General features: G+C 46.6%; 1 protein-coding gene across 1 annotated transcript in view; it reads right to left on the bottom strand.

The window, feature by feature from the left end:
- vax2 (ventral anterior homeobox 2) overlaps positions 1-24064 on the bottom strand; it is a gene marked incomplete at its 5' end in the record, with an annotated part of 124444 nt that extends 100380 nt beyond the window's left edge. The window contains 2 exons of the mRNA XM_078205350.1: positions 18951-19138; positions 23961-24064. Coding sequence (XP_078061476.1) covers positions 18951-19138; positions 23961-24064 — 292 coding nt within the window. The remainder of the gene's footprint in view (positions 1-18950; positions 19139-23960) is intronic.
- Positions 24065-25480: the final 1416 nt, after the last annotated feature.

Genomic DNA, 25480 nt, shown 5'->3' with positions numbered 1-25480 from the left:
AGTACACCAAAGCCAACACAATGCACACAAACAAACAAAATACACTCAACCCAACACAATACATGCAACACAAAACAATACACGCAACCTGACACAATACACCCAACTTGACACAATACACCCAACTTGACACAATACACCCAACCCGACACGATACACCCAACCCGACACAATACACCCAACCCGACACAATACACCCAACCCGACACAATACACCCAACCCGACACAATGCACCCAAACTGACACAATACACCCAACCCGACACAATACACCCAACCCGACACAATACACCCAACCCGACACAATACACCGAACCCGTCACAATGCACAGAACCTGACGCAATGCACCTAATCCAAAACAATACACCCAACCCCACACAACACACCCAACCCGACACAATGCACCAAACCTGACACAATACACCCAACCCGACCCAATACACCCAACCGGACACAATACACCCACCCGATATTTTAGACCCAACCCGACACAATACACCCAACCCGACACAATACACTCGACTGACACGATACGCCTAACATGACATCATACACACAACCCGACACAGTACACTAAAACCGAAACAACACACCCAACCCATACGAATACACCCAATCCGACACAATACACCCAATCCGACACAATACACCCAACCCGACAAAATACACCCAGCCCAACACTATAGACCCACTCGATTCAATGCATCCAACCTGACACAATTCACCCACTCGATACAACACACCCAAACTGACACAATACACCCAACCTGACACAATACACCCAACCCAAAACAATACATCCAACCCGACACAATACACCCAACCCGACACAATACACCCAACCTGACACAATACACCCAACCCGACACAATACACCGAACCCGTCACAATGCACCCAACCTGACGCAATGCACCCAACCCAAAACAATACACCCAACCCCACACAATACACCCAACCCGACACAATGCACCGAACCTGACACAATACACCGAACCCAACACAATACACCCAACCCGACACAATACACCCAACCTGACACAATACACCCAACCTGACACAATACACCGAACCCGTCACAATGCACCCAACCTGACGCAATGCACCCAACCCAAAACAATACACCCAACCCCACACATACACCGAACCTGTCACAATGCACCCAACCCGACACAATGCACCAAACCCAACACAATGCTCCCAACCCGACACAATACACCCACCTAATATTTTAGACTCAACCCAACACAATACACCCAACCCGACACAATACACCCACCTAATATTTTAGACTCAACCCGACACAATACACCCAACCCGACACAATGCACCCACCTAATATTTTAGACTCAACCCGACACAATACACCCAACCCGACACAATACACCCACCCAATATTTTAGATTCAACCCGACACAATACACCCAACCCGACAAAATGCGCCGAACCCGACACAATACTCCCAACACAACACAATATTCCCAACTCTGCACAATACCCCAAACTCGACACAGTACAGCCAATCCGACACAGTACACCAAAGCCAACACAATGCACACAAACAAACAAAATACACTCAACCCAACACAATACATGCAACACAAAACAATACACGCAACCTGACACAATACACCCAACTTGACACAATACACCCAACTTGACACAATACACCCAACCCGACACGATACACCCAACCCGACACAATACACCCAACCCGACACAATACACCCAACCCGACACAATACACCCAACCCGACACAATGCACCCAAACTGACACAATACACCCAACCCGACACAATACACCCAACCCGACACAATACACCCAACCCGACACAATACACCGAACCCGTCACAATGCACAGAACCTGACGCAATGCACCTAATCCAAAACAATACACCCAACCCCACACAACACACCCAACCCGACACAATGCACCAAACCTGACACAATACACCGAACCCGACACAATGCACCCAACCTGACACAATACACCCAACCCGACCCAATACACCCAACCGGACACAATACACCCACCCGATATTTTAGACCCAACCCGACACAATACACCCAACCCGACACAATACACTCAACTGACACGATACGCCTAACATGACATCATACACACAACCCGACACAGTACACTAAAACCGAAACAACACACCCAACCCATACGAATACACCCAATCCGACACAATACACCCAATCCGACACAATACACCCAATCCGACACAATACACCCAATCCGACACAATACACCCAATCCGACACAATACACCCAATCCGAAAAAATACACCCAATCCGACACAATACACCCAACCCGACAAAATACACCCAGCCCAACACTATAGACCCACTCGATTCAATGCATCCAACCTGACACAATTCACCCACTCGATACAACACACCCAAACTGACACAATACACCCAACCTGACACAATACACCCAACCCAAAACAATACATCCAACCCGACACAATACACCCAACCCGACACAATACACCCAACCTGACACAATACACCCAACCCGACACAATACACCGAACCCGTCACAATGCACCCAACCTGACGCAATGCACCCAACCCAAAACAATACACCCAACCCCACACAATACACCCAACCCGACACAATGCACCGAACCTGACACAATACACCGAACCCAACACAATACACCCAACCCGACACAATACACCCAACCTGACACAATACACCCAACCCGTCACAATGCACCCAACCTGACGCAATGCACCCAACCCAAAACAATACACCCAACCCCACACATACACCGAACCTGTCACAATGCACCCAACCCGACACAAGGCACCAAACCCAACACAATGCTCCCAACCCGACACAATACACCCACCTAATATTTTAGACTCAACCCGACACAATACACCCAACCCGACACAATACACCCACCTAATATTTTAGACTCAACCCGACACAATACACCCAACCCGACACAATACACCCACCTAATATTTTAGACTCAACCCGACACAATACACCCAACCCGACACAATACACCCACCCAATATTTTAGATTCAACCCGACACAATACACCCAACCCGACAAAATGCGCCGAACCCGACACAATACTCCCAACACAACACAATATTCCCAACTCTGCACAATACCCCAAACTCGACACAGTACAGCCAATCCGACACAGTACACCAAAGCCAACACAATGCACACAAACAAACAAAATACACTCAACCCAACACAATACATGCAACACAAAACAATACACGCAACCTGACACAATACACCCAACTTGACACAATACACCCAACTTGACACAATACACCCAACCCGACACGATACACCCAACCCAACACAATGCACCCAACCCGACACAATGCACTCAAACTAACAGAATATACCCAATCTGACATAATATATGCAACCCGATACAATACACCCGACCAGACACAAAGCACCCAACCTGACACAACACACCCAACCCGACGCAATACACCCAACCCGACATAATACACGCAACCTGACACAATACACCAAACAATAAAATACACCCAATTCGACACAAAACACCCAACCCGATACAATACACATGACCTGAGACGACATCCAGCCTGACACAGTACATCGAACCTGAGTTAACACGCCCAACCTGACACAATACACCCAACCCGACGCAATACACCCAACCCAACACAATACACCCAACGCAACACAATACACCCAGCCCAACACTATAGACCCACTCGATTCAATGCATCCAACCTGACACAATACACCCACCCAATACAACACACCCAAACTGACACAATACACCCAGCCTGACACAATACACCCAACCCAAAACAATACATCCAACCCGACACAATACACCCAACCCGACACAATACACCCAACCCAAAACAATACAGCGAACCCGACACAATGCACCCAACCTGACACAATACACCCAACCAGACACAATACACCCAACCCGACACAATACACCCAACCCGACACAATACACCGAACCCGTCACAATGCAACGAACCTGACGCAATGCACCCAACCCAAAAAAACACATTCAACCCCACACAATACACCCAACCCGACACAATGCACCAAACCTGACACAAAACACCGAACCCGACACAATGCACCCAACCTGACACAATACACCCAACCCGACCCAATACACCCAACCGGACACAATACACCCACCCAATATTTTAGATCCAACCCGACACAATACACCCAACGCAACACAATACACTCAACTGACACGATACGCCTAACATGACATCATACACACAACCCGACACAGTACACTAAAACCGACACAATACACCCAACCCATACCAATACACCCAATCTGACACAATACACCCAATCCGACACAATACACCCAACCCAACACAATACACCCAGCCCAACACTATAGACCCACTCGATTCAATGCATCCAACCTGACACAATACACCCACCCGATACAACACACCCAAACTGACACAATACACCCAGCCTGACACAATACACCCAACCCAAAACAATACATCCAACCCGACACAATACACCCAACCCGACACAATACACCCAACCCAAAACAATACAGCGAACCCGACACAATGCACCCAACCTGACACAATACACCCAACCAGACACAATACACCCAACCCGACACAATACACCCAACCCGACACAATACACCGAACCCGTCACAATGCAACGAACCTGACGCAATTGACCCAACCCAAAAAAACACATTCAACCGCACACAATACACCCAACCCGACACAATGCACCAAACCTGACACAAAACACCGAACCCGACACAATGCACCCAACCTGACACAATACACCCAACCCGACCCAATACACCCAACCGGACACAATACACCCACCCAATATTTTAGATCCAACCCGACACAATACACCCAACCTAACACAATACACCCAACCCAAAACAATACATCCAACCCGACACAATACACCGAACCCGTCACAATGCACCCAACCTGACGCAATGCACCAAACCCAAAATAATACACCCAACCCCACACAATACACCAAACCCGACACAATGCACGGAACCTGACACAATACACCGAACCCAACACAATGCACCCAACCCGACACAATACACCCACCCAATATTGTAGACCCAACCCGGCACAATACACCCAACCCGACACAGTACACCGAATCCAACACAATACACCCAACCCGACACAATACACCCAACACGACACAATACACCAACCCGACACAATACACCCACCCAATATTGTAGACCCAACCCGACACAATACACCCAACCCGACAAAATGCGCCGAACCCGACACAATGCACCAAACCCGACACAATACACCCAGCCCAACACTCTAGACCCAACGCGACACAATACACGCAACCCGACACAATACACCCAACACAACACAATACACCCAACCCAACACAATACACCCAACCCGACACAATACACCCAACCCGACACAATGCACCAAACCCGACACAATACACCCAACCTGACACAATACACCCAACCCGACACAATACACCCAACCCAACACAATACACCCAACCCGACACAATACACCCAGCACAACACAATACACCAAACCCGACACAATACACTCAACATGACACAATACACCCAAACTGACACAATACACCCAACCTGACACAATACATCCAACCCAACACAATACACCCAAACCGACACAATACACTCAACATGACACAATACACCCAAACTGACACAATACACCCAACCTGACACAATACACCCAACCCAACACAATACACCTAAACTGACCCAATACACCCAACCTGACACAATATACCAAACCTGACACAATACACCCACCCAATACAATACACCCAACCCGACACAATACACCCAACCTGACACAATACACCGAACCCGACACAATACACCCAACCCAACACAATACACCCAAACCGCACAATACACTCAACATGACACAATTCACGCAAACTGACACAATACACCCAACCTGACACAATACACCCAACCTGACACAATACACCCACCCAATACAATACACCCAACCTGACTCAATACACCCCACCTGACACAATACACCCAACACGACACAATACACCCAGCCTGACAAAATACACCCAACCTGACACAATACACCCAACCCGACACAATACACCCAACCCAACACAATACACCAACCCAACACAATACACCCAACCTGACACAATACACCCAACCTGACACAGTACATCCAACTCGACACAATACACCCAACCTGACACAATACACCCAACCTGACACAATAGACCAACCCGACACAATACACCAAACCTGACACAATACACCCAACCCGACACAATATACCCAACCTGACACAATACACCCAACCTGACACAATACACCCAACCGGACACAATACACCCACCCGATATTTTAGACCCAACCCGACACAATACACCCAACCCGACACAATACACTCAACTGACACAATACGCCTAACATGATATCGTTCACACAACCCGACACAGTACACTGAAACGGGCACAATACACCCAACCCATCCCAATATACCCGACCCGACACAATACAACAACGCGGCACAATAACCCAACCTGACACAATACACCCAACCCGACGCAATACACCCAAACCGACACAGTACACCCAATACGACACAACAAAATAACCCAAACCAATACACCCAACCAGACACAATACACCCAGCTGACACAATACATCCAACCCGACATCGTAAACCCAACCCAACGCAATACACCCAACCCGACCCAATACACCCAACCAGACACAATACACCCAACCTGATACAATACACCCAACCTGACACAATACACGCAACCCAACAGAATACACTCTACCCGAAACAATACACCCAACCTGACACAATACAACAACCCGACACGATACACCCAACCCGACACAGTACACCCAACCTGACACAATACACACAACCTCACACAATACAACAACCCGACACAATACACCCACCGCAACAAAATACACCCAACCCGACACAATACACCCAACCTGACACAATACACACAGCCTCACACAATACAACAACCCGACACAATACACCCACCCCAACAAAATACACCCAACCCGACACAATACACCCAACCCAACACAATACACCCAAACGGACACAATACACCCAACCCGATACAATACACCCAAACCGTCACAATATACCCAACCCGACACAATACAATAACCCGAACTAATACACCCAACCCGACACAATACACCCAAGCCGACACAATACACCCAACCCGACACAATACCCCCAACCCAACACAATACACTCAAACCGACACAATACACCCAACCCGACATAATACACTCAACCTTTCACAATACACCCAACCCAACACAATACACCCAACCTGACCCAATACACCCAACCCGACACAATACACCCAACCCGACACAATACACCCAACCCGACACAATACACCCAACTCGACTCAATACACCCAACCCGACACAATACACCCAACCCAACACAATACACTCAACATGACACAATACACCCAAACTGACACAATACACCAAAACTGACCCAATACACCCAACACGACACAATACACCCAACCTGACACCATACACCCACCCAATACAATACACCCAACCCGACACAATACACCCAACCTGACACAATACACCCAACCCGACACAATACACCCACCCAGACAATACACCCAACCTGACACAATGCACCCAACCCGACACAATCCGCCCACCCGATACAATACAACCAACCCGACACAATACACCCAACCCAACACAATACACCCAAACTGACACAATACACCCAACCCGACACAATACACCCAACCCGACACAATACTCCCAACCCGACACAGTACACTGAAACTGACACAATACACCCAACCCATCCCAATATACCCGACCCGACACAATACAACAACCCGGCACAGTAACCCAACCTGACACAATACACCCAACCCGACGCAATACACCCAAACCGACACAGTACACCCAATACGACACAACAAAATAACCCAAACCAATACACCCAACCAGACACAATACACCCAGCTGACACAATACATCCAACCCGACATCGTAAACCCAACCCAACGCAATACACCCAACCCGACCCAATACACCCAACCAGACACAATACACCCAACCTGATACAATACACCCAACCTGACACAATACACGCAACCCAACAGAATACACTCTACCCGAAACAATACACCCAACCTGACACAATACAACAACCCGACACGATACACCCAACCCGACACAGTACACCCAACCTGACACAATACACACAACCTCACACAATACAACAACCCGACACAATACACCCACCGCAGCAAAATACACCCAACCCGACACAATACACCCAACCTGACACAATACACAGAGCCTCACACAATACAACAACCCGACACAATACACCCACCCCAACAAAATACACCCAACCCGACACAATACACCCAACCCAACACAATACACCCAAACAGACACAATACACCCAACTCGATACAATACACCCAAACCGTCACAATATACTCAACCCGACACAATACAATAACCCGAACTAATACACCCAACCCGACACAATACACCCAACCCGACACAATACACCCAACCCGACACAATACACCCAACCCGACACAATACACCCAAACAGACACAATACACCCAACATGACACAATACACCCAAACCGTCACAATATACCCAACCCGACACAATACAATAACCCGAACTAATACACCCAAGCCGACACAATACACCCAAGCCGACACAATACACCCAACCCGACACAATACACCCAACCCAACACAATACACTCAAACCGACACAATACACCCAACCCGACACAATACACCCAACCCGACATAATACACTCAACCTTTCACAATACACCCAACACAACACAATACACCCAACCTGACCCAATACACCCAACCCGACACAATACACCCAACCCAACACAATACACCCAACCCGACACAATACACCCAACCCAACACAATACACCCAAACTGACACAATACACCCAACCCGACACAATACACCCAACCCGACACAATACACCCAACCTGACACAATACACCCAACCCGACACAATACACCCAACCCGACACAATACACCCAACTCGACTCAATACACCCAACCCGACACAATACACCCAACCCAACACAATACACCCAACCCGACAAAATACACCCAACCCAACACAATACACCCAAACCGACACAATACACTCAACATGACACAATACACCCAAACTGACACAATACACCAAAACTGACCCAATACACCCAACCCGACACAATACACCCAACCTGACACAATACACCCACCCAATACAATACACCCAACCCGACACAATACACCCAACCTGACACAATACACCCAACCCGACACAATACACCCACCCGATACAATACACCCAACCTGACACAATGCACCCAACCCGACACAATCCGCCCACCCGATACAATACAACCAACCCGACACAATACACCCAACCTGACACAATGCACCCAACCTGACTCAATACACCCAACCTGACACAATACACCCAACTGAACACAATACACCCAACATGACACAATACACCCAACTCGACACAATACACCCAACCTGACACAATACACCCAACCTGACACAATACACCCAACCCGACACAATACACCCACCCGATACAATACACCCAACCTGACACAATGCACCCAACCCGACACAATCCGCCCACCCGATACAATACAACCAACCCGACACAATACAGCCAACCTGACACAATGCACCCAACCTGACTCAATACACCCAACCTGACACAATACACCCAACTGAACACAATACACCCAACACGATACAATACACCCAACTCGACACAATACACCCAACCTGACACAATACACCCAACCCGACACAATGCATCCAACGCGACACAATATATCCACCTCGACACAATACACCCAACCTGACACAATACACACAACCTCACACAATACAACAAACCGACACAATACACCCAACCTGACACAATACACACGGCCTCACACAGTACAACAACCCGACACAATACACCCAACCCAACACAATACATCCAAACAGACACAATACACCCAACATGACACAATACACCCAAACCGTCACAATATAACAACCCGACACAATACAATAACCCGAACTAATACACCCAACCCGACACAATACACCCAACCCGACACAATACACCCAACCCAACACAATACACTCAAACCGACACAATACACCCAACCCGACACAATACACCCAACCCGACACAATACACTCAACCTTTCACAATACACCCAACCCAACACAATACACCCAACCTGACCCAATACACCCAACCCGACACAATACACCCAACCCGACACAATACACCCAACCCGACACAATACACCCAACCTGACACAATACACACAACCCGACACAATACACCCAACCCGACTCAATACACCCAACCCGACACAATACACCCAACCCAACACAATACACCCAAACCGCACAATACACTCAACATGACACAATTCACCCAACCTGACACAATACACCCACCCAATACAATACACCCAACCTGACTCAATACACCCCACCTGACACAATACACCCAACACGACACAATACACCCAGCCTGACAAAATACACCCAACCTGACACAATACACCCAACCCGACACAATACACCCAACCCAACACAATACACCAACCCGACACAATACACCCAACCTGACACAATACACCCAACCTGACACAGTACATCAAACTCGACACAATACACCCAACCTGACACAATACACCCAACCTACAACAATAGACCAACCCGACACAATACACCAAACCTGACACAATACACCCATCCCGACACAATATACCCAACCTGACACAATACACCCAACCTGACACAATACACCCAACCGGACACAATACACCCACCCGATATTTTAGACCCAACCCGACACAATACACCCAACCCGACACAATACACTCAACTGACACAATACGCCTAACATGATATCGTTCACACAACCCGACACAGTACACTGAAACGGAGACAATACACCCAACCGGACACAATACACCCACCCGATATTTTAGATCCAACCCGACACAATACACCCAACCCGACACAATACACTCAACTCACACAATACACCCAACCCGACACAATACACCCGACCCGACACAATACAACAACCCGGCACAATAACCCAACCTGACACAATACACCCAACTCGACTCAATACACCCAACCCGACACAATACACCCAAACCCAACACAATACACCCAACCCGACAAAATACACCCAACCCAACACAATACACCCAAACCGACACAATACACTCAACATGACACAATACACGCAAACTGACACAATACACCAAAACTGACCCAATACACCTAACCCGACACAATACACCCAACCTGACTCAATACACCCACCCAATACAATACACCCAACCCGACACAATACACCCAACCTGACACAATACACCCAACCCGACACAATACACCCACCCGATACAATACACCCAACCTGACACAATGCATCCAACCCGACACAATCCGCCCACCCGATACAATACAACCAACCCGACAAAATACACCCAACCTGACACAATGCACCCAACCTGACTCAATAAACCCAACCTGACACAATACACCCAACTGAACACAATACACCCAACACGACACAATACACCCAACTCGACACAATACACCCAACCTGACACAATACACCCAACCCAACACAACACACCCAACCTGACACAATACACCCAACCCGACACAATACACCCAACCCGACACAATACACCCAACCCGACACAATACACCCAACCCAACACAATACCCCCAAACTGACACAATACACCCAACCCGACACAATACACCCAACCCGACACAATACACCCAACCTGACACAATACACCCAACCCGACACAATGCACCCAACCCGACACAATACACCCAACTCGACTCAATACACCCAACCCGACACAATACACCCAACCCAACACAATACACCCAACCCGACAAAATACACCCAACCCAACACAATACACCCAAACCGACACAATACACTCAACATGACACAATACACCCAAACTGACACAATACACCAAAACTGACCCAATACACCCAACCCGACACAATACACCCAACCTGACACAATACACCCAACCCGACACAATACACCCAACCCGACACAATACACCCAACCCGACACAATACACCCAACCCAACACAATACACCCAAACTGACACAATACACCCAACCCGACACAATACACCCAACCCGACACAATACACCCAACCTGACACAATACACCCAACCCGACACAATACACCCAACCCGACACAATACACCCAGCCCGACACAATACACCCAACTCGACTCAATACACCCAACCCGACACAATACACCCAACCCAACACAATACACCCAACCCGACAAAATACACCCAACCCAACACAATACACCCAAAGCGACACAATACACTCAACATGACACAATACACCCAAACTGACACAATACACCAAAACTGACCCAATACACCCAACCCAACACAATACACCCAACCCGACACAATACACCCAACCCAACACAATACACTCAAACCGACACAATACACCCAACCCGACACAATACACCCAACTAGACACAATACACTCAACCTTTCACAATACACCCAACCCAACACAATACACCCAACCTGACCCAATACACCCAACCCGACACAATACACCCAACCCGACACAATACACCCAACCCGACACAATACACCCAACCTGACACAATACACACAACCCGACACAATACACCAAACCCGACTCAATACACCCAACCCGACACAATACACCCAACCCAACACAATACACCCAAACCGCACAATACACTCAACATGACACAATTCACGCAAACTGACACAATACACCCAACCTGACACAATACACCCAACCTGACACAATACACCCACCCAATACAATACACCCAACCTGACTCAATACACCCCACCTGACACAATACACCCAACACGACACAATACACCCAGCCTGACAAAATACACCCAACCTGACACAATACACCCAACCCGACACAATACACCCAACCCAACACAATACACCAACCCGACACAATACACCCCACCTGACACAATACACCCAACCTGACACAGTACATCCAACTCGACACAATACACCCAACCTGACACAATACACCCAACCTGACACAATAGACCAACCCGACACAATACACCAAACCTGACACAATACACCCAACCCGACACAATATACCCAACCTGACACAATACACCCAACCTGACACAATACACCCAACCGGACACAATACACCCACCCGATATTTTAGACCCAACCCGACACAATACACCCAACCCGACACAATACACTCAACTGACACAATACGCCTAACATGATATCGTTCACACAACCCGACACAGTACACTGAAACGGACACAATACACCCAACCGGACACAATACACCCACCCGATATTTTAGATCCAACCCGACACAATACACCCAACCCGACACAATACACTCAACTCACACAATACACCCAACCCGACACAATACACCCGACCCGACACAATACAACAACCCGGCACAATAACCCAACCTGACACAATACACCCAACCCGACACAATACACCCAACCCGACACAATACACCCAACCCGACACAATACACCCAACCCGACACAATACACCCAACTCGACTCAATACACCCAAACCCAACACAATACACCCAACCCGACAAAATACACCCAACCCAACACAATACACCCAAACCGACACAATACACTCAACATGACACAATACACCCAAACTGACACAATACACCAAAACTGACCCAATACACCCAACCCGACACAATACACCCAACCTGACACAATACACCCACCCGATACAATACACCCAACCCGACACAATACACCCAACCTGACACAATACACCCAACCCGACACAATACACCCACCCGATACAATACACCCAACCTGACACAATGCATCCAACCCGACACAATCCGCCCACCCGATACAATACAACCAACCCGACAAAATACACCCAACCTGACACAATGCACCCAACCTGACTCAATAAACCCAACCTGACACAATACACCCAACTGAACACAATACACCCAACACGACACAATACACCCAACTCGACACAATACACCCAACCTGACACAATACACCCAACCCAACACAATACGCCCAACCTGACACAATACACCCAACCCGACTCAATACACCCAACCCGACACAATACACCCAACCCAACACAATACACCCAAACCGCACAATACACTCAACATGACACAATTCACGCAAACTGACACAATATACCCAACCTGACACAATACACCCAACCTGACACAATACACCCACCAATACAATACACCCAACCTGACTCAATACACCCCACCTGACACAATACACCCAACACGACACAATACACCCAGCCTGACAAAATACACCCAACCTGACACAATACACCCAACCCGACACAATACACCCAACCCAACACAATACACCAACCCGACACAATACACCCAACCTGACACAATACACCCAACCTGACACAGTACATCCAACTCGACACAATACACCCAACCTGACACAATACACCCAACCTGACACAATAGACCAACCCGACACAATACACCAAACCTGACACAATACACCCAACCCGACACAATATACCCAACCTGACACAATACACCCAACCTGACACAATACACCCAACCGGACACAATACACCCACCCGATATTTTAGACCCAACCCGACACAATACACCCAACCCGACACAATACACTCAACTGACACAATACGCCTAACATGATATCGTTCACACAACCCGACACAGTACACTGAAACGGACACAATACACCCAACCGGACACAATACACTCAACTCACACACTACGCCTAACATGACATCGTACACACAACCCGACACAGTACACTGAAACTGACACAATACACCCAACCCATCCCAATATACCCGACCCGACACAATACAACAACCCAGCACAATAACTCAACCTGACACAATACACCCAACCCGACACACTAAACCCGACACAATACACCCACCTGACACAATACACCCAACCTGACACAATACATCCAACCTGACACAATACATCCAACTCGACACAATACACCCAACTTGCCACAATACACCCAACCTGACACAATACACCCAACCCGAGACAATACTCCCAACCTGACACAATGCACCCACCTGACACAATACACCCAACCTGACACAATCCACCCAACCCGACACAATACACCCAAACTGACACAATAATCCATGACAAATATTTAAGAAGATAATTCAGAATACACATAATTGGTATATTCCAATGAATGAAAAAATGTTGAAGGAACAGCTTCACCATCCATCGTTAATTTAAAGGTTAAAGGTAGTGTCAACTGAAAGAAAAATCAGAATTGTGTAAAGACAGGTTGAAGTTCAGAAGATTGGTTTGAATATGAGGAACTACAAAGGATGACTCAGGGATTAATAAAGAGGGAAAATTAAAGTGTGAGAGAAAGATGGTCTCAAATTTTAAAAAGTTGGTGAGAGTTTCTATAAATATTTAAAATTTTAAGAGTTAACTAAGTGAGTAGTGGTCTTATAGAAAGCGAGTCTGGAAAATTGATAGTGGAAAACAAGGAGATGGTAGATGGATTGAATGGGTATTTTGTATCATCTTCACTGTAGAGAATACAACATCCTAGAAGCAGCTCGAAACCAGGAAACGAAAGGGAGGAAGAAACTCAGGAAAATTACAATCACCAGGAACATGGTACTGAGTAAATATTTGGGTGTGTGGGCTAACAAAAAGCCAGGTCCTGGCAGACTTCATCCTTGGGTCTTAAAATAAGTGGCTGGTGAGATAGTTGATGTATTGATTTTAATTTTCCAAAACTTCCTGAATTTGAGGAAGGTATTGTTAGATAAGAAGATAGCACATGTAACTCCGTTATTGAAGAAGTGAGGGAGACAGAAAGCAGGAAACTACAGGTCAGTAGCCTAGCATTTGTCATTGAGAAAATGTTAGAAACTATTATTAAAGAAGCTACAGCAGGGCGCATGGATAAGCTCAAAGTAAAGTTAAAGTTTATGTATGAGTCACAAGTAAGGCTTACATTAACACTGCAATGAAGTAACCGTGAAATTCCCTTAGTCACTACACTCCGATGCTTGTTCGGGTCAATCCACGTAACCAGCACATCTTTCAGACTGTGGCAGGAAACCGGAGCACCCAGAGGAAACCCACACAGACACAGGGAGAACATGCAAACTCAACACAGACGGTGACCCAAGCCGGGAATTGAACCCGGGTTCCTAGCGCTGTGAGGCTTGGGTAGTTTAAAAAGAATTGACGACAATTGTGTTCAGGCCACACACCTATCTCAATGTCTCTTGACAATTGCTTCTGGCCACACAGCAGATACGCACATTTCTCCCAGCCCCAGGAACTTGTGCATCATTGGCAAAGGTCATTCAGGTTTCCTTGCGGGGAACATGACAATCTGGCAAAGAAATTATCTGTCATCACTGGCCACAGAGCTTAGGGAACTGATCTCCAAGCCACCACCACCCCCACTGCCCCCCCAACCCATCCACCCCTCGATTGCATAGGGCTGCAGAGCTGATAAGGATATAATGTGAGCGTACACAAAAGGAAAGGCCAAATGGATGTGTTTTCTCAGCACTGGATTTCCTTGATGAGGATGATTGGAAATGACGTTAAAAGGTGAGGTTGAAAAGGACCTGGGAGTATTAGTGAACTCAACAAATAGTCACTGAGGAGGGGACAATCGAAGGAAATAGAGAATTAAACTGCTTGGAGTTTACAGTCAGAAATGGAACATTTAGCCTAAATGTTTTTTGTCAGAGTTTCTGCTCCACATAAACTCCCTCTCACCCTATCTATATGTGCCTCTATTCTTTCTCCTTCATTTACGATTGGGTTTTTAAAAACTATTTATGGGATTTGGGCATCGCTGGCTAAACCAGCATTTATTGCCCGACCCTAATTTCCCTTGAGAAGGTGGTGGTGTGCTGCCTTCTTGAATCACTGCAAAGGTGAGGTGAGAGTGACAGCCTTTGGCATCAAGGTGAAATGTAACCGAGTGTGGATCCCCAGCAAAACTGGAGTCAATGGGAATCAGGGGGAAACTCTCCGCTAGTTGGAGTCATAGCTGGTACAAAGGAAGATGTTTGTGGTGTCAATGGAGGTCAATCATCTCAGCTCCAGGACATCTCTGCAGGAGTTTCTCAGGGTTAGTGTCTTAGGCCCAACAATCCTCAGCTGCTTCATCAGTGACCTTCCCTCCGCCATATTGTCAGAATGGGGATGTTCGCCAATGACTGCACAATGTTCAATACCATTTGCAACTCCTCAGACAATATCCAGGCTTGGGCTGACAAGTGGCCTGTCATGTTCATTCCACACAAATGCCAGGCAATGACCATCTCCAATGAGAGAGGATCTAACCATCGCCCACTGACATTCAATGGCATTACGGTTTCCTCCCACAGCCTGAAAGACGTGTGTTTAGATGCATTGGCCATGCTCAATTCTCCCTCAGTGTACCCAAACAGGCGCCGGATTGTGGTGACTGGGGGATTTTCACAGTAAATTAATTGCAGTGTTAATGCAAGCCTTACTTGTGCCTAATAAAAAAATAAACTTCAACTTACTTTCACTGAATCCCTCACCATTAACATCCTGGGGGGTTACCAGTGACCAGGAACTGAACTGGACTCACCATATAAATACTGTGGCTACAAGAGCAGGTCAAAGGCTGGGAATCCTGCAGATAGTAACTCACTTCCCGACTCCCCAAAGCCTGTCCATCATCTACAAGGCACATGTCAGGAGTGTGATGGAATACTCCCCACTTGCCTGGATGGATCTAACAGCACTCAAGAAGCTTGACACCATCCAGGACAAATCAGCCCACTTGATGCATTACATGAACTTGCCAAGACAGCACATTCCAAACCCACAACTTCTATCTAGAAGGACAAGGGCAGCAGATACCTGGGAACACCAACACCTAGAAGTTCCCCTTCAAGCCACTCACCATCCTGACTTGGAAATACATCACCGTCCCTTCACTGTTGCTGAGTCAAAATCATGGGACTCCTCCCTAACAGCACTGTGGGTGGACACCGCAAACTGCCGGCTCCAAGTGGAGAGGATCTCCAAGAAGATCACGCATATCGACACAGACATCAAGTTTCTACAAATTGAGTTTGTGTCTTTATATGCCCTGTTTGTGAACAGAATTCCCACTCACCTGAAGAATGGGCTTAAGGCTCCGAAAGCTTGTGTGGCTTTTGCTACCAAATAAACCTGTTGGACTTTAACCTAGTGTTGTTAAACTTCTTACTGTGTGTACCTACACCACATGGATTACAAGGAGTCAAGAGACTGACCACCACCTTCTGAAGGGCAATTGCAGGTGTGGCACAGTGGTTAGCACTGCTGCCTCACAGCGCCAGGGACCTGGGTTCAATTCCCAGTTTGGGTCACTGTCTGTGTGGAGTTTGCATGTTCTCCTTATGTCTGTGTGGGTTTCCTCCGGGTGCTCTGGTTTCCTCCCACACTCCAAGGACGTGCTGGTTAGGTGCATTGGCCATGCTAAATTCTCCATCAGTGTACCCGAACAGGCGCCGGAGTGTGGCAACCAGGGGAATTTCACAGTAACTTCATCGCAGTGTTAATGCAAACTTGTGACACTAATAAATAAACTTTAAAACTTTAGGGATGGGCAATAAATGCTGACCCAGCCATCCACATCCCATGCATGAATAAAATACAAACTCGCCACCCTCCTCACCCCCGACTTCCTCCCCAATTTCCCCTCCACCCCCACCTCCTCCCCTCCGCCCAGTACCTGGGTCTCAGACAGGTTAAGCTGCCTGGCCAGCTCAGTGCGTTCGCGGCCCACCACATACTGGCATCGCTGGAACTCCATCTCCAGGCGGTACAGCTGCTCGGCGGTGAAGGAGGTTCGAGTCCGCTTGGGCCGGTCCAAGTCTAAGCCTCTGGGGAGAACAATCTCCCGGATTGTCCCCTTAGCATCTAGCCGGGGAGGGGGGAGAGAGAGAGAGAGAGGAGGGTTAATGTGAGAACGTGGCCATCTCCCTTCATTTCATTCATCACTATTCTGCTTCCAATCCATAATGCTGCCGTCGGAATTATCAATCTGACTTGAAGTTATCGGTTTTATCTGACTTTTTTTAAAAAACTTTTCTCGATAAAAATTCTAACTTTCGGCTGGTCTGTGTTGCCTCAGAGTTAGAGACCCAGTTCTCTGCATCTCGTTCATTTTCTGTTTCTTCCTCTTTCACCTTCTTTCCCACATTTTACCTTTTTAACATTCATTCATTTCCCGTCGTCTGGGCGAATTGTGAAAAACCCTAAATGTTTTTTTTTAAAACTCGTGTTTTCCCGTCCAGATTGTCTGATCTGTTAGAGAGCGAGGTTCAGAAAGAAATTAGAGATAAAGAAAATAGTGGGGGGAGAGAGAAGGGGGCGCATCAGATCATCTCAGGGAGATAGATAGAGAATGGAGGAAGAAATTTGAGAGAACAAAAAACAGATAGGGAATGGAGAGAGAGAAAATAGAGAGGAAGAAAGCATCAGATCAACTAAGGGAGATAGAGAATGGAGAGAGGGATAGCGAATGGAGAGAGATAGATATTGGAGAGAAAAAAAACAGATAGGGAATTGAGAGAGAGAAAAAAAATGGAGAGGGGGATAGAGACAAAGAATTGAGAGAGGTAGAGAATGGAGACAGAATGGAGAAGGATAGAGAGAAAGAATAGGGAATGGAGAAGGAGAATGGAGACCGGTTACAGTGACTGAGAATTGAGGGATAAACCTAGCGAATGGAGAGAGGCAGGGATCGAAAATGGAGAGAGAAAGAAAATGGAGATAGGGATAGAGAATGGAGAGAGAAAATGGAGATAGGGATAGAGATAGAGAATGGGGAGAGATGCAGAATGCGGCAGAGATGAAGGGATACAGAGTGAGAGAGGGGGTGGCTGATATGGAAAGGGGGAAGGAAATAGGAAACGGGGAGAAGGATGGAGAGATAACATGTCGTGGAGATAGAGAGAGAGACAGAGAGATCCTTATAGAACAGAGAGGAAAGGAGGAAGCGGGCCAGAGATAGAGATACACTATAGAAAAATACAGACCTGGAGAGAGGGAAACAGGGAGAGGAACCATAAACACACAGAGAGGGAGATAGGAGAAAACGAAAAGTGAATTTAAATTATTTGCGGGATGTCCGTCAAGGGGGTTCTTCTGAATCCTTCTGTTAGGAATAACAGTGTAAAATCTAGAAAGATCGCCAGAGTGTAGTGAGGGGAGATGTTTCAGACATTGGTAACCAGACAGAAATGCCTTTCCGTGAGGGAGAACTCCAAAATCCCGTGTATTTTCCCAAAGAGAAGGGAGCAGAGAAGGGGGGAAAAACCCTGAAATGAGAGGCCATTTCCCACATTGAGAAATATTTGTCTGAACAGGAGTGAACATTGAACCATCAAATCAGGATCTGTGCAATCTCTCTACAATTCAAATCTCTTTCTTAATGTAATACAGTCAGCGACAATACAGACAGAGAAATATATTTGAGTGATTATCCTTTTCTATTAAAGAATGTAAATAGTGTTAATGTTTTGGATTAATATAAAGCGCACGGGCACGCGGCGTTTTCAATTAAGTGAAATATCGGGTCTTGCGCCGTTTGTTTCTTGCTTTCAAGTGGAAATTGGCAGCATTGCTGAAGTTTATTTAAGGGTCGTCAGGGCCTGTCGATTGCAAAATATATTTTGTGCATTTTCCACACTGGGTTCTCTTCAGAAACACACCAGGCTGGAGATGGGTGTTGGGCGAATGTATATCTCACCTTCTCCTCGGCTACCGTCTATATAAAGAAAGAATAATCCCGCCCAGATTAAAGGACTGATTCGGGCAATGCTGTAGAATAAATTGAAACTGGAGTGTGCAGAGAGAGAGAGAGAGGAATGCCACAATCGGGCATCTTTACAAGTGTTAAATCTTCCTGAACACTGCACAGGTTAGAGTATCGCCCAAGTGTTAGACTTTCGTCAACGATTTTTCTTTTTGTTACAAACTTTTAATTTTACGAGAGGGGCTTAAATGATGTTGTATAAAACATGTTGTTTTCCCCTCGCCGTGGGCTGCGTGTGTGACTTGCTGGCTGAGAAGGAAGGGGTTGTTTTTTTCGGGTTCTGTTGGGGTACCTATATATTTCCAGCAGCCTGTCACCTCGCTTGCCTGCTGATGATCTTAAAACAGTGACACGTCAATCAGGGAATGAGCAGACTTGCTGACCTGTGTTTGACCCCCGCACCCCCCTTGCATCTTGTTTCACTAGTTTCTCCATTCAATCAGCAAAGCTTTAAAGGATTTGAGGAGGGAGGGAGAGAAGGAAGAGTTGGGGGGGGGGGGGTCCATGTAAAATTGGGGTTCGGTGAGAATTTATGGCTCTGGTTATTTCGATGTTCAGTTTCAGCGTCCCGCTACATTTCTCGGCGGGCGGTTTGGTTTCAGTCGCGGTTACATTTCGTGTTACATTGTCAAATATTCTGTCCTAAAACATGTGTCCTCCTCTCTCTACAAGAAGTGGGGGTGAGCCCCCTTCATTTCCCCCACTTTCCACTTTCCGATCGGAAAATTGATCCCAAATAACCAGTGAGGTCAAAATAAATGAATGGATAAATAAACTCCAACGCTCCCCTCAAACCTATTGCTAAACTCAATGCATCAGGTAATGCATCGAAAAATATAAACAACTCCACCTCAACGTCCATATTTATACACTTAGCAGCAGCAATCATGTGGGGGGTGTTTATTTATTTCTAGAAGGATAAATATTCGAAGCGCAAACAATTTTCCGCCTTGTGGTGATTTTCAAATGGAAATAATTTGCCCTGGGACAGTCGAAAGCGGTTTCTTCCAACCTGCACCATTCGTTCCGAATTTTAATTCGGCTTGATTAGATTCCGTGGAGAAATTGGTGGAATATTGTACAGGTTAGCACATTTTGTTTAAGCAAAATGCATCGCCTTTCTGTAGGGTTTCAAATGGCGCGCTGGTTTGTAGCTAACAATGGTTTATTTTGTTTAGTGTGCACAATATTATTTTCACTGTATTCCAATCCAGAACATTTAAACTCTGGCTAAAACGGCTGCCAGCAGAAAGGGGAAAATGTGGAGTTTTATTTGAGCAGGCTCCCTCTCCTCTCTGTGTAATCTTTACAAAATGGGTTCAGAGCAGAGCGGGGATTAATGCTTTCTGGAGTTTTTTTTAAATGAGATGAAGAATTGAATACCAATTTCGGGAAATGAACGGGAGGGACAGTGAGAGAGAGAAATAACTGAAAATAAAACACCGAGAAAGGACACCGTGACAATGTCCACATTAAAATTTTCACAGAAATACTAATCCTTCCGTCCGCGGCGATATTTTTTTGTTATTGCAAAACTTTAAATTGATAAACTTTCTGATGTATTCACTTTGCGGTAAAAGTGGACGATTATATCTTTTGACTAACCAAAGCTTTATTCTCGTCAAATCCTATTTCATTTGGATTCTGTGCTGTTGAAATTTTTCGGTGTTTGTTGAAACCGTTGCGATAAATTCTCCCCGTGTTTATAGACAATTTATACAGAAATCACCAAATCCGGCAGCAACATGCTGTTAGTGTCCACCACGGGAACAAGAAAATTAGAACACTGGCTGAAAGTTTAAACCCGGCGCGGACGATCCAAGGCTGCCGATTTAAAACTATTGTCAGAGGATTTAATTTAACACACTTAAAAAAAAAACAGGCAATGTATCGACACATTATCCGAGCTATAATCACACATCCCCGTCTAAATATTTATAGGATCGATTGAGGATTTTTATTTAAATAAACTTAAACATTAGGAATAATTCGAATACACGGTTGGAGAGAAAATGGATATTAATTTTGTTGGAGGATCTTTTTAAAAACTCTTAAAACATTCAAAGTGAAGCGAGATGGACGGGAACCGAGCAGGAAGAATGAAACAGTGAAATAGAGATATAGTGAACAGTGAGATATAGTGAAATATTAATTCAAGACTGTCTTATGTTTCAGCCCCTGGGTTCAGGGCACTCTGTCATAAGTCGTGTGCTGCTCAGGCCGCCACGATATGAAATTAAGTGGGTAAAAGCTTTGACAAAGGGTCGTCTGGACTCGAAACATCAGCTCTTTTCTCTCCTTACAGATGCTGCCAGACTTGCTGAGATTTTCCAGCGTTTTCTCATCCAATTAAGTGGGATCCTGTCCTCTCACTCAGAGTGGGTTAGTGAAACGTGTCGAAGTTGGTAAGTGTGGAGATGTTCTGATTAAATCCGGAAGTCCAGACCACAAGCGCCATTGCAGTTTCTGGATCAGTTAATTGGTTTGATTTCAATTGCATAATAATTTTTTTTAAAACTGCTTCATTTTAATATCTACATGGATATATCCCGACGGTTCAATCTAACCTGAGGCCGAACCATAAAGCGATATGGGGATGTCAATAGTTGGGAATATTCTAGTCTCTGTTCCCTCTCTCTCGCGATCAGTCAAAATTGGGAAGTCAATTTAAAAAGTCCTTGCCTTTCATTATTTTACTGAACATTTTCCACATTTTTATCCGTCGAATTGAAAAGAATTAAGATTCCGTTTCAAAGGGAAAAATGTTAGTTTTTGGATCCAGTTTTTCGATGAGACTCAAGCACACATTCTTCCCACATTCAATGTTGCCATTCTCCCTAAAGTTTAAGACAATTTTTAATTAAATATATAATTTTGACAAGTAGATTATATTTCCGCTTTCTTTTTTTTTAATGTCCTCACCTCTGACCAAGATCCTGCGGCAGTAATCGGGATCTCCTGGGGACAGTTTGCCTTCACCCCCTTCCTCCGGTGTGATGGTTTTGGAGGAACCCGGACCGTCCCCCCTCTCGGACACGAATCCGGGCTCTGGGACTGGGACTGGGCGCCGCTCTCTGCATCCAGGCTCCCGCTTCGGCCCGACTCCCGGCTCCTCTCGCTCCCTCTCTCGCTCATAGTGTCCGCCTCCGCTAGCATGGACTCGGGGGGCGGGCAGGAGGGGGGGGGGGGGGCAGGAGGAGGAGAGGGAGTAGGGGGTGAGGAGGCGCTTCTCGCCTGGGAAGGGTGCTGATTTCCCTTCGTCTAACTGGCTTCGAGGTCTCTCTTCATTCACAACACTTTTATCCTGGTGAGAAAGCAGAACAATCTCGGAGAGAGACCAGCTCACAATGGGGTGGTCTTTCTTGGAGACAGGGTCCTAGCCAAGGCTCTGGAACAACGTGAAGTCTAACCGATGCTTCAAGGAGCTGTTGGGGGTTGGGGGCGGGGGGGGGGGGTGGAGATGGGGCTTTTTTTAGAAGCTACGGGGACAGAAGTCCTGGTTGGTTTGTATTTTTGACTAGTTGGAGTTTGTCTTCTAAAAGTTGGCAGGCCTTCAGTCAGAGAGGGAGAGAATGGGGGTGCTGGGAGGATTCTCAGTCTTCAGAGGCGCTCTCTCTTTCCCCTTCTCTCCTCTTCCTCCTGTTGACACAGGAACTCATCTTTAACCAGATGACGGGGGAGCAAAGTTCCCCATCGTGGGGTCAGAGTTTGCTTGACAGCCCCTTCTCCCCCATCCCCACACCCTCCTTACCAATCTGTGAGTGAATGGGGTTCGAGAATAAGTGGGGGAGAGAGGAGTGAGGCAGGATCTCAGGAGGGGGGGGAGGGAGAGGGAGGGGGGGGGGTCATTTTTAAATTCACTATCAGGACAACGTAATTTCCTGCCTGTTCTACACTGCCGTTCATTGGTAAAACAGAAAAAAAGCGTCTAACTGGAGCGATTGGGAGCACTGGAATGATAGGGCTTACACCCCCTTGTCCTCGTATTAAAGAATAGAGGGAAAAATACAAAATAATTGCTGTTTATTTTATACACACAATAAGAGCGTCAGGAAGTCTCAATGCAATCTGGAATTCTGTATTATTCTGGGGCGAAGTCATTGTAATTAAATGAATAATGGATACATTTGATAAGAAATTAAATCGTGTGTGTGTGTGTGTGTGCGGTTTGGAGTGAGATTTTGGCGGGGAGAGGGGTTGTGAAAGTTAAGGTCAAATCGGCTTCACTGAGAATGGGTTTTGAGGGGCAGGCTTGACAAGGAGAGTCCGGCTACTAAAGGGTTAATGATCCTGCCCTCCAGTCCCTGAGGGGGGAGGGAGGGTTGCGGGGGGGGGGGGGGGTGGGGGTGTAATGTGTGGACAGGGCCGAATATAAGAACCCTCCTCCTGTTCCGGGACGGGATGTGTGAGAATTAATTTCAACAGACACCAAAAAGGTCTTC

The sequence above is a fragment of the Mustelus asterias genome, unplaced genomic scaffold, assembly GCF_964213995.1.
Source record: "Mustelus asterias unplaced genomic scaffold, sMusAst1.hap1.1 HAP1_SCAFFOLD_684, whole genome shotgun sequence".
NCBI lineage: Eukaryota > Metazoa > Chordata > Chondrichthyes > Carcharhiniformes > Triakidae > Mustelus > Mustelus asterias.
This window is presented reverse-complemented; position numbering and strand designations above follow the sequence as displayed.